The sequence below is a fragment of the Tursiops truncatus genome, chromosome 18, assembly GCF_011762595.2.
Source record: "Tursiops truncatus isolate mTurTru1 chromosome 18, mTurTru1.mat.Y, whole genome shotgun sequence".
Classification (NCBI taxonomy): Eukaryota; Metazoa; Chordata; class Mammalia; order Artiodactyla; family Delphinidae; genus Tursiops; species Tursiops truncatus.
Genome location: NC_047051.1, coordinates 77,861,722 through 77,873,799, shown reverse-complemented (window position 1 = coordinate 77,873,799; position 12,078 = coordinate 77,861,722). Strand labels below are relative to the sequence as shown.

The following is a 12,078-nucleotide window of genomic DNA, read 5'->3' as shown; positions in this document are numbered from 1 at the left end:
TTGCGCTTCTAAAAATGCGCCTTTTCTCCTGGGAACTGGGAGGCACGTGGCACGGAGCGGTGAGCGGGGCACCGGGTGCCTCGGGGGCGGCTCCGTTCCTGAGGCTGGGCCCGCGGGCCTTCCGGGGAGGTGGGTTCTGCTGGGAGTGGCTCCCTGGGACCGTTGGCTCAGAAGGATCCAGAGCGTGCCCTGCTGGAGGTGTCGTTGGGCCTCGCCTCCCGTGCTGACCCCAGGCCCTGAGGAGCGGAGGAGGCCCTCAAAGCGCAGGGTGGGGGGCGCACGGCTGCTGCGCCCTGGGGACCCGGCGGTGGCCGCGGTGGGTTTGTTACACGGCAGGCAGGCCCAGGGCTCAGGCCCCACTGCGAGGCTTCGGTCAGGTGGCCTCCCTGCCCCCTGGATGCCTCCCTATCCGACACTGTTTTCCAGGGATCCCAATACCATCTTCCGAGGAAACTCGCTAACGTCCAAGTGCATCGACGAGACGATGAAGCTGGCGGGGATGCACTACCTGCACGTCACCCTGAAGCCCACCATAGAGGAGGTGAGGGGGGCGCTGCTGGCGGGCCAGAGAGTCCCGAGGGAAGGGCAGGTGACACAGAGCCCGCAGCCCCGGGCCCCGCCTAAGCCCAGAACTGTGGCTTCCATGTCAGCTTCTCTCCGGCTTCCCAAGGGGACCTTCTGAGCATCCCAGAAGCTTCCTTGTTTTCTCAAATTAGAAAAATACTTAAGCAAGTCCATCATTCCGCTAAGACAGAATGACACGCAAGAGAAAAACTGGTTCTTCCGAGGACGCCTCCTCCCCCGAATCCACGAGGCCAGAGAGACAGCCCTGCTGCTGTCCCCCCCACCCCAAACCCCTGCCCCGGTCAGACACCCTGGGAGGAGTGACCCTCCATCTCTTACTGACACCTTCCTGGGAGGGGGTGTTTCCCCCAGAACAGTTTCACCAAAAAGCAGGTCCTTTGCGGTCCTTGCGGTCCTTTGAGGGAATTGAGAGTAGATTCTGGTTTGATCTGTGAGCCAAACCCTGAGAGCACTTTGAGGTAAAACGTTAATAAGCTGGTGAAGCCTCATCCCGTGTCAGCCGCCGCGCTGCAGTCTCGAGAAGGACCGCCCCGCCTAGGCCAGGCCTCAAGCTGCCCCTCCTGGCCCAGGCCCGCCTCGCCCGCCGTGACCCCGCCCACCTGGGCTCCAGGCTCGGCTCACGCACTGCGTGTCTCCAACGCTCTCCGCAGATCTGCCAGAGTCACAAGTCCTGTGAGATCGACCCCGTGAGGCTGAAGGACGGTGAGAGCCTGGAGAGCAACACGGTGAGGCCCGGCTCGCCCTCCAGCGCCTTGGACGCTGCGACCCCCGGATGGTGGGCGGTGGCAGGCGCCTGAGCTGCAGCGGCCTCGGGGGACCACCCCCCCCCCCGCCCCCGGCGTCAGCCACCACCTCCCCTGCTCTGTGCCCGGCCTGCGCCTCCCGCCACCCATACCCGGGAGCCTCCATGGTTGGGGGCGTCTCCCTCAGCTCAGCAAACGCGGCTCCCCAGCCTGGGCCACCTGTGGCTGCTCCTGGAGCTCTGCCCCAGTTTTTAAAACAGCCAAGTCCCTGTTTCCATCTTTCCGCCAAGTCTTTGCCTCTAAAGAGCAGAGCCCGGTCCTGGCGCTCGGGAGGCCACGTCGCCGCGGGCACGGCCTCTAGGCTGCCGGTCGATGTGGGCACACAGCGTGCTCCCTCCACCCGCGCCCCTGGCTGGTTGCGTGGGTCACTGTGATTGCAGCGTGCTGCTCCTGGCCCACGGCGGGAAGTCTGTCTTTGCTGCTCTGGGACCCCAGCCTCGCCCTTGCCCCTCCTGGCGGCCGCGGGGCACGGCAGCCCAGGGGAGTCTGGAGCAGACGGCTGAGCCCCCCCCTTGCAGGAGAACCTACGGCAGTACGTGGACCGCGTCTTCAGCGTCATCACCACGTCGGGGCTGAGCTGCCCCACCGTCATGTGTGACATCTTCTTCTCCCTGCGAGAAGCGGCCGCCAAGCGCTTCCAAGGCGAGTGCTCGTGGCGCCCACACCGTGGGGACACCCGCACCCCTCACTGGACGGAGGCCTCCAGGCAGAGACGGACGTTCAGGGCCCCGTAACGAGGGTTCTGACCCCCACACCGTGGGGACACCCGCACCCCTCACTGGACGGAGGCCTCCAGGCAGAGACGGACGCTCAGGGCCCCGTAGCGAGGGTTCTGACCCCGTAGCCAGTGGGCAGCGTCAGGCACCAGCATGGGGGCTGCACGGCGGGCAGGGCCCCTGGCTCCTGTCTGCACTCGCCCCTGTGTGAGTTGGGCCCCAGCCCCACCCGGAGGCCACAGCCGAGCTCTGTCCCAGTGGTTCCCAGTTTCTTCCTGCCCCCGGTTATTCCCTGCGGCTCCAGCAGCCCCGGTGAGTCCTGTCTCTGTGTCCTGGCCACAGATGACCTGGACGTGAGGTACACGGCCGTCAGCAGCTTCATCTTCCTGAGGTTCTTTGCTCCAGCCATCCTGTCCCCCAACCTCTTCCAGCTCACACCCCACCACACGGTAAGTGAGCCCCTGTCCCGGAAACTAGTCAACCGGACCTCCTGACCGTCCGGCCCCCTGGGCCAGCAGGTGGCCGGGGCAGCTCCCGTGAGCCGAGCCGGGGAGGTGCAGAGGTAGCCCCAGGTGGTGGCTGGGTTGTGGACGTGCACATGCCCTTACGTCTTTGTCTCAGGAAGGTTTCAAGACGTTCTAATCAAAGTTGTGTTGTTAAAACCGCTGGATGGTGTGACCAGGGCTTCCTCTGGGCTTTTGTTATGACGTTACCCACTGCCCACACACAGGAGGACGGAGCGTGGATATCAGTCATCATTCAGGCCATGTGGTCCGCAGATGATTTCTGAGCTCCCACCGTGAAAAGGCCCGAGGCCCGAGCCCTTGCAGAGAGAGTGCCAGGGGGCCACAGTGCCAGGCGGAAAGCCCAGGGTGATGGGCCCATTCCTGGTTTTGCTGGTTTTAAATTAAGCCTGCGAACCGTGTGGAGGGTGAGAGGCCCCCAGGCTGGGTTCCCCGGAGACTCAGGCCCAGGGTCGCCAGGGGGATCCGCTCCTTTGCTGGAAACGTGGGGTCTGGGGTCAGGGGTGGCCCGAGAGCCCGCATGTCAGCAGCTCGCAGCCACCTGGGTTGGAGGGCCCACAGGGACCTCCGACTCCAGCGCCAGCGGTTCACCTGCTCACTCACGGACGACGCTCGCTCCGTGCAGCTGTTAGGGGTGTCGTTCGTTCTGTCGGCGGCGGTTCTGGGCTCATTCACGACTCAACTGTGAGACCGTCCCCTTCCCGTCTCCGGCAGGACCCGCAGACATCGAGGACGCTGACGCTTGTCTCAAAGACCATTCAGACTCTCGGCAGCCTGTCCAAGTCCAAGTCCGTGAGTCACTGACTTGAGTTCTCTTTTCAACATGAAGGAGGAGGAAGGAGTAGTAGGACGAGGAGCAGGCATTGCCCAGAGTCCCCGCGGGCCGTGGGGGGGGGGGGGCTCACCGCGTGGAGGCGTCCCCCGTGGGCGGTGACCGTCCCCTGTGGGTGGTGACCGTCCCCTGTGGGCGATGACTGTCCCCCGTGGGCGATGACTGTCCCCTGTGGGCGGAGGCGTCCCCTGTGGGCAGTGACCATCCCCTGTGGGCGGTGACCGTCCCCTGTGGGCGATGACCATCCCCTGTGGGCGGTGATGTCCCCTGTGGTCAGTGACCGTCCCCTGTGCGTCCCCCGTGGGCAGCTAACACTCCCGCTGCCATGTCTGGATCCACAAACCATGTCCCCTTGGCTCTAGGGACTGCGTAGCCCTGCCACACAGCCGGGCGTCCTCGGCCTGAGCACCTTAAGGAAGTCGGGGTGCTGCCTGGTGACCGAGGGCTCGTCTACGTGGGGCCAGCGAGAGCCCCTCCTTCCCTGGGTCTGAGCTCATTTTACCCCATTTGGTGACAAATCTGCGTCTCCCCTTCACGGGGGCGTCCTGGAGACTGATGACGTGCCAGGGCCCCGGGGGTCCACCCCGTGACAGCAGCAGCAGTGTGGGCTCTGGGTTCCCCGCACACAGGCGGTGACGTGGCCTGTTCCTCAGGGACGGGCCTGTCAGGCTCTGTCTGGAAAGGGTTGAGCCATGACCTACAGGATCACCCCAGCTCTCCCCATTCTGTTCTTTGTGGGGCGGAGTGACCCAGGCTCTCAGCACTGCAGACAAGCAGCCCCCTGCAGGGCAAACGTTCGGCTTTCTCTGAATCCGAGGGACACAAAGCCGTGGGCCAACGCTCTCCTCCATCCGTCAGCCCCAGCGTTTGTCGGCTGGAAGCCCAGATAAACAGGCACCTGCTGGGCTGAGGTCTGCACAGACTCGCTCGTTTTCACACCCAGGGTAGCAAAGTGCCGTCATGCGGACACAGGTCCCCCCGGGTCCCTCTTGCCGCTGCCCCAGCTCCTGGAGGTGAGGACCCCTCCCGTCCCAGCAACCGCGTCTGGGAGCCACGCGCCCGCAAAAGCTGTTGAGTCGTGCATGACGCAGATCTCACCAAGGACCCCGTGCGGTTCGCGTTTTGAACACGGCTTGCGTGGAATCCGCCCTGCGGCTGGGGCCCCTCCCTGCGACTGGGGCCGGGGTACTCGGCACCCGGGACAGCATCCACCCCTGCGTGTTTTGCTGTTCAGCGCCCGTGGCCGCACTCCAGATCTTTCAGGTTCGGGCCGGGAGACCTTAGGCCTCCATTAAGTGACCTGTTTCATTTTAGGCCAGCTTTAAGGAATCCTACATGGCTGCATTCTATGAATTTTTCAACGAGCAGAAGTACGCTGATGCAGTGAAAAATGTAAGCATCGGCGTCGATGAACGCAGACTCGCGGCAGCAGAGGCGGCTGACTCGGTGGGAGGGATCCGGACGGTCGTGGGTGGTTGAACTGAGCGGGGAGGCCCCGTGGGGGCAAAACCCGGGGCGGGGGCCAGGGAGGGGATCCGCGATGGCTTCCAGCTCCACGAGGGGAGCAGGTGGACCTCCAGGTGTTACCTGAGGCCTGGCGGCCTCTCAGGAGCAGTAACAGCTGTGGGTGCGGCCAGCCCTTCCCGGGAGGGGCCGGGATTCAGCTAGGGCTGGAAGCGGCTCAGTCTCAACAGAGTCAAGACCCCATGGTCCTCTCAGAGGGACCCTCGCCCGACAACTTGCTTCTCAGAGTCTCCTCTCTCCTCTGGTTCCAGAAGGAGATGCAGGGCACCCAGGCACTGTTCCTACGAAGGTTTGCCTTTTAACCATCCGGTTTCTTTCCACTTCAGTTCTTAGATTTGATCTCGTCCTCCGGGAGAAGAGACCCCAAGAGTGTGCAGCAGCCCATCCTGCTTAAGGAAGGGTAGGGCTGGCGGGAGAGAGGCAGGGTGGGGCTCCCAGGCTGGCTCAGCGCCAAGCAGGCATCCCTGCCCGCGGGGCCAGAGGGCATCCAGACCCGTCTGGGGCCTTGGTCCGTCTGGGAGAGATGCCCCAGGGCTGCGCCACGGCGTGTCTTCAGTCCTGTGCCTGTTCTCTGCTGAGGCTGCAAGTGGAGGAATGCCCATCTGGGAGTGGAGTTTGAAGGCGGGGGAGACTGAACAGCCCCCAGATAATCAGAGGCTTCTGCCCGGGTGGCCCCCTCACCCGAGTCCAAGGCCCCCCTGCCCTCCATCAGCCCCTCGCTCAGAAGTGCCCCCCGTCAGGGGCTCAGAATACAGGACGCAGCGGAGAGCAGCTGCCTCTCGCCTCCCGTCTTTGCTCCCAGAGCACACCTGCGGGCTGGGAGCCTGCCGCCGGCACTGTGGGAGCATCTCTTGCCCATGTTTTCAGGGTGGGGGTGAGGGGGGTGCCCTTTGCTGGAGCTCAGATAGACCCGTGGTCATCACCAGCTTGTAACTTGAAGTTGACACCAGCACAGGAGCTAAACTTTTCCAAAGTAGAGACCTTTGCCTTTTGATTTTTAAATCCTGTCCCTTGGAAATAAAATTATGAGATACTGAAATCCCACAGTCTGCTTCGAGTACCACAGGTACGGCAGCGGCGACCTGTTGTGATTCTGCAGGCTTTGACTTTGTGACTTTGGGCTGCCGGAGCTGGCGGGCAGGGGGGACATGCACCCCGCCCTAAGCCGCTCACCCACCAGCCTGTGCCGTTCACGACAGGTTCATGATTAAGAGAGCACAAGGGCGAAAACGCTTTGGGATGAAGAATTTTAAGAAGAGATGGTTTCGCCTGACAAACCATGAATTTACCTACCAGAAAAGCAAAGGTACCAAGAACAGTGCGCTTTTTATTTGTTCTCACATAGTGTATTCCGAGGGACCAGAGCCTTGCCTCAGCCCCCGTGGCGGTACCGGTCGCTTTTCTGGGGTGGGCGGGTCCTTACCCGGGAGGCGGGCACCGAGAGGGCGGCCTGGGCATCGTGGAGAGCAGGGTCTCGGGGTGGACGCTCTTGTCCTGCGTGGGTGGCTCTGATCTAGATCACAGGATGTCCCCATGGAAACGTGGGGTTGGCTTCTCAGGGACCCGGGTCCTGTGGGGGCTGAGCGCGTGAGGCCGGCGTCACCTGCCTTCGAGGGGAGACCGGCCCCTCCTGGCAGCTCACGGGCACACTCTGCCACAGGGGACCCGCCTCTCTACAGCATCCCCATCGAGAATATCCTGGCGGTGGAGCCTCTGGAAGAGGAGTCCTTCAAGATGAAGAACGTGAGTGCCACCCCATCCCCTCGACCTCGCCGCCGTCCGCGTCCCGCACCTGCTCCCAGACCCTTGTGAGCTGGCAGCCGCAAGGCGCTGCCGCGGGGCAGAGAGCCCGACCCTGCCCGCTGGGTTGGCAGGACCCGCGGGGTTTCTCTAAGACTTTCGGTTTAGATTGAGTCTTGCGTCTACAAGCTCCAAACATAGAGTGAGGGCTGCAGCCCCTCACCGCGAGCCCCTCACCGCGAGCAGTTGCTCGTCTGCACTTGTCCTGTCGGCTGGCTGAGCCCCCGACCTCCTCCCGTCTCTCTCCGTGTACATGTGCGTATGGCTTCTGAAGCATGTGTATCTTCAGTGTGTTTCTTAAAAACAAGGACATCCTTTATGTAACTCTGCAGCCAGCATCAGGACACCCAACCCGCGCGCAGCGTCACTGCTAAACCGCCGCCCAGCTGCCCAGTGACATTCTCTAAGCCGTTGTGTGTCCCAGGCCAACACCGGTACTTGGTTCTCTGCTGTCTCCTTAATCCGGGACATTGCTCAGCCTTTCTCTGTGTTCTGTGGCCTCGGCATTTCTGAAGCAAAAAGGCCAGTGTTTGGAGGCGGCCCTTGGTTTGGGTGTGTCGGGGGTCAGTGTGGCAGCTTCAGGTGATGCGTTTTGTAGGGACTCCCTCGGATGTGGCACAAGTGCTGGTGACTTGTATCAGGGACCCATGGCCCGGGGTCTGTTGGGGACTCGTGGCCCGGGGTCGGTCGGGGACCTGTGGCCTGGGGTCAGTCGGGGACATGTGGCCCAGGGTGAGTCAGGGACATGTGGCCCGGGGTCAGCTGGGGGCCCATGGCCAGGGGTCGGTCGGGGACATGTGGCCCGGGGTCGGCTGGCAGCCCGTGGCCGGGGTCGGTCGGGGACACGTGGCCCCACTGGACGCATTAGCTCTGCCCCGTCTTGCTCGGCCTCACGCTTTTTGCTTCTCTTGTCCCTTTGCTGCATCCTGTCGCTTCCTTCTGCCGAGGGCCTTTCTCTCTCCCTGGTGTGTTTTGGGCTGTGCGGCCCCGCAGGGCCCCGTTTCATTCAGGCCGGAGCCCCTCATTGGTGAGACCACGTGGGTGCTCACGTGGCCCGGATCTGGCCGTGGGAATGGCACGGTTTTTGCTGCCCCTGTAGCTCCCCCCTCCGGGTACATGCCGTCCATGCCGTCGGGCCCCACGGAGGTGTCCGCGTCTGCAGGAGCCCACGCATGGCCTGACCGGCAGGAGTGAGCAGCTGCCACTGGTCATTTCGAAGCCAGACTTTGGGCGGAGGCTCTGGGGGACCCTCCCATGAGGTCCGCCTCTGCTGACCATCCAGGTGCTTGCAGACAGCTTGGGGAACCCCCGCTTTGCGTTCACTTCCCAACACTGTGGGCACCATGGTGGAGGGGGGCTGGGGGGACGGTGCCTGAGTTCTCGTCGCCGAACACCTCCGAACGCTGGGGAGGAGAAAACACTCCTGCCCATCCCCCGCCATCACCGCCGTGTCCCCTCCTGTCCCCTCCGAGGGGGAGCACGGGGTTCCCACCGGGTGCCAGGACGACTCTGCTCTCCAAGGGGTGCTCTCGTGGGGAAGTCCCCTGCAGCCTCGCGCGGCCACTGGGGGGCGATGGCCTTGCGTCCCACCTCCCCAGGCCACCAGCCCGTAGCCCGATCTGAGGGCTTTTCTGGGTTGTCTGTTTTCATTAGAAAATCTGCGCGCTTAGGTCCTGTTTCTCCCAAGTCTGTTCCCATTTCTCTTTCTCTGCTCCTAATTTTCTAAATATTTTTTATATTTTTCAGTTTCGTTAGATATATTTTGTATGAGTCACACGCGGTCTTTTTTGAAGGAAGGTGGGGCTGTAAATAATAACTAAGAGTTAAAACTTCAAATCCTCCAAATTCTTCCCTAGTCTTCCAGCTTTAAAGAGACCCCAGCCTGTGGCCGGCGCCGAGGGTGACTGGCGGCATGGGCGCCACGCCCAGGGGCCGTGGGCGGAGCCTCCCTCAGGAGTGCGGGCAGCTCCCCAGCGTCCCAGACTGGGCACCTCTTCTCTGTGGCTCTCCCTCCTGTCCTGAGGCTGCAGTGGTTGGAGGGATGGCCCCACCGGCCGGGGTCTCCCTGAGGGTGATGGTGGCGGGGACGTCCCTTCCACAGATAGGCAGAGCAGGTGGGACCCTCGCGGCTGGGCGGTCAGCCCTTCAAGCCCTCCGCTGCAGACGACGGCAGTCCCCGGGGTGGTTGCCGGGCGAGGCAAACGGCAGATGAGGCTCCACGCGGTTCATTCCCCTCGTGACGCGTTGACTTGGAATGTTTTATTCGGGGGGAAGGTCCAGTCGGGCAGAACCCTGCAGAAGCCTAACCGAGGGTAATAATTTGGAATCCTTTGCCCAAAGGGACACCTTGCTTTAAGGAGGAGGGAGGTGTTCTCGGGAGATCAACCCTGTTTAAGGCTCTTCACTTCAACGTTCAGACAAATTACTGCCCTTACTCTTAAGAGCTGCGGCTGGGGGCCTTAGCGGGGTCCAGGCCCTGGGCGTCCGCGCTCTCCCGAGGTCACTGAGAGCCGTCTCCCCCCATGGCCGTCCTGAGGAGGGGTCACGATGCTGACCCAGAGCTCACACCCGTGCGTGGGGGCAGAGCCCGGCCCAGACCGTGCGGCCCCAGAGCCTGGACGTGCTCCACGCAGCCACAGACCCGGCCTCCCCTCCTGTGTTTCACGTCGCCACCCCGCCCTGCTGCCCTCGAGCCCCCTCCGGGCCCCGGGAGCCCCGGTGTCTCTGTGGGTCACGCGCTCCCGGCTCACGGACCCCCGAAGAGTCGGGCTTGCCCCCGGGACCCGACTGGCCGCCAGCCTCCTTCCCCGTCCTCGCGTCCATCTGCCTTGCGCTTCCGGTTTCAGTAGGTGCCCACGGCCGCACTGGGTCTGTCTGTCCGGCCTCCGTCTGGTCTGAGGCCGGCCCCACGGCCTCAGAGGGTTAGGCTGCTCGCTGGACGGGTGGTCGGAGACGGCAGCTGCGCTCGCCCTGCGCTGGCTCCCGACCTTGGCGCCTGGTCCTGCCCCAGGACAACTTGAGGCCATGTTTTGGGCCGCAGATGGCCCCGTGGCAGGTGCGGGCGGGTTTCTGGGCCTGAGGGAGGTTAGCACCCTCGACCTGCCCCCTTGGTGGGCAGCGTCCTGCCGTGTGTGTCTGCACGGCACCTCCCACCCCTCCCCTGGATGGGGCTGGGGATGCTGTGCTCTCAGCCGGTGGCCTTCCCGACGACCACAGAGGGACAGAGTGTGGAAAATACCCTGGAAGCAGCCGTGAGCTGCTTCGTTCCGTCAGGGCTACAATTTCAGGATCCTTTTCTCATCGGCCCGTGCTTTCCCGCTGCCTTCCCCAGAGGCGGCTTCCACGCGCTAACTACCAGGCCAACGTCCTCTTCCATTTGTGAGACGTCTTTGAAGGCCTGTGGTGTGCCGGGCCCTGGCGGAGGGGCCCGCCTGTGAGGACGATCGGAGCAGAGCGCTCCCTCCAGGGCCTTCCCTCCATCGGGGATCGCAGCCACGTACAGAGCATGCAGTCTGAGGCCTGTGCGACGGTGCACGTGTGGGTGGGGTGGGGCTGGGGGGAGCCGTGGCTGTTCACTCTGGAACTTGGGCCCAGGCCCCTCCCAGAATCCTTCGAATCCTGTTCGTCCTCCGGGCACACCGCCCCACCTTGCAGAAGGCCTCCGTGGACTTTGACGTCCCGACTCCTGGCCTCCCACATGCCCTCTGCCAAGTCCAGCCTGACAGCCTCCCAGGGCTCAGGGCTGCCGACCTCCCTGCCCTTCTGTGTGCAGCCGGGCCTGCGTCTGCTGGGAGCACCTGCCCCTCGCTGCCCCCAGGGCCTTTGCACCTCCCGTCCCCTGCTGCCTGCTTTCCCCACTGAGCTTAATTAACTCTGCGTCGCCCGTCTGATCGCAGCTGGGGGATCGTCTGTCTCGAGGGCTCCCTCCTGACCCTCCTTTTGGCCTCCTCCTCCCCCCTCACAGCCCCCGTGCTTTGTGTTCGCTCTTGTCTTTCTTGCTGGCCGGGAGCTCACGAGAGCAGAAACTATGTTTGGGCCACTGTGTCCCCAGGACCTAGGACAGTGCCTGGTACTCAGGAATGTTGGTTGAGTGAATAATAAATAGGAAAGGCAGTGGAGGCTCCGAGAAGCCTCACGGGGGAAGTAACTTCTGCCTGGAAGAAGGAGGGGTCCCTGGAGTGGTCAGTCTTGCAGCGGGAGTACATTTCAGATGGACAACAGCACATGCAAAGGCCCCGAGACAAGTCTGGGGAAGCGGACGGGAGAGAGGGCAGGGTGTGCTGTGGCGTCTTGTACGAAGCCCATCCCGCCCAGAGACGAAGGAGGCTGAGGAGCCAGCGCGTCTGTGTGACGGCCACGTCCCAGTTCACGTGTCCTGGTGCAAGTGGTGCAGCGCCTTTGCTTTTCCAGGGGGACCCCAAGGCCCCCGAAAGGCAGCGCCCTGGCCCGGGTGACCGGGGCTGACCCCGCCGAGCCGCGCAGCCTCCTGTGTCCCCGCTCTGCCCCCACTCGGCCCCAGGCTGGTTGGCGTGGACAAGAGTGGCCCTCGCGGTTCAGGCAGGAGGCCCTGCCGTGGAGCCCCCTGAGCCCGCCCTTGCCCCTCAGATGTTCCAGGTCATCCAGCCCGAGCGGGCACTGTACATCCAGGCCAACAACTGCGTGGAGGCCAAGGCCTGGATCGACATCCTCACCAAGGTGAGCCAGTGCAACCAGAAGCGCCTGGCCGTCTACCACCCGTCCGCCTACCTGAACGGCCACTGGCTGTGCTGCAGGGCCTCCTCGGACACGGCCGCCGGCTGCTCCCCCTGCACCAGGTAGGTTGTGCCTGGTACCCCAGCCCGGGGCGGGGATAAGTGCGGGGTGGGGCCCCCGTGTTTAGTGACCTTTAAATGACCACCGCCACAACTGACCCCTCCTCCTCTCCGCCCGCTCGCGCGGTGTCTGGGCAGCGGCCTCCCAGCAAACATCCAGCTGGACATCGACGGGGACCGAGAGACCGAGCGCATCTACTCTCTCTTCAGCTCGTACATGAGCAAACTCGAGAAGATGCAAGGTGAGGCAGGGCGGATGGGGGTGAGCCCTGGGGGCCGCCAGGGGCTGCGCGCGGTGTCATCGTTTATGGCGCCGACGGGGAAAACGTTCTGCAGGTTGAGTGGCTATTGGGGGGCAGTTACTTAGATAACAGGTTCTATGGATAATTTTAAGATGGAATTTAGCTTGCAGCCTCTGAAACTGCCAGATTCTTGAGAAGATCCTGTGTCTTAATAACCTCCCATGCCTCCAAACAAGGAGTT

At 63.4% G+C, this 12,078-nt stretch overlaps 1 protein-coding gene across 3 annotated transcripts in view; it reads left to right on the top strand.

Annotated features, from left to right (window-relative positions):
* RASA3 (RAS p21 protein activator 3) overlaps positions 1 to 12,078 on the top strand; it is an 88,582-nt gene that overhangs the window by 69,809 nt on the left and 6,695 nt on the right. For 2 of the 3 annotated variants that reach the window (XM_033843418.2, XM_033843419.2), the window contains exons 12-22: positions 427 to 541; positions 1,236 to 1,310; positions 1,907 to 2,030; positions 2,447 to 2,553; positions 3,343 to 3,420; positions 4,775 to 4,852; positions 5,311 to 5,384; positions 6,184 to 6,290; positions 6,645 to 6,727; positions 11,390 to 11,598; positions 11,734 to 11,837. In XM_033843418.2, the coding sequence (XP_033699309.1) occupies positions 427 to 541; positions 1,236 to 1,310; positions 1,907 to 2,030; positions 2,447 to 2,553; positions 3,343 to 3,420; positions 4,775 to 4,852; positions 5,311 to 5,384; positions 6,184 to 6,290; positions 6,645 to 6,727; positions 11,390 to 11,598; positions 11,734 to 11,837 (1,154 nt within the window). Of the gene's footprint in view, positions 1 to 426; positions 542 to 1,235; positions 1,311 to 1,906; positions 2,031 to 2,446; positions 2,554 to 3,342; positions 3,421 to 4,774; positions 4,853 to 5,235; positions 5,274 to 5,310; positions 5,385 to 6,183; positions 6,291 to 6,644; positions 6,728 to 11,389; positions 11,599 to 11,733; positions 11,838 to 12,078 lie in introns of all 3 variants that reach the window. The other variant, XM_073795465.1, reaches the window with a different exon arrangement.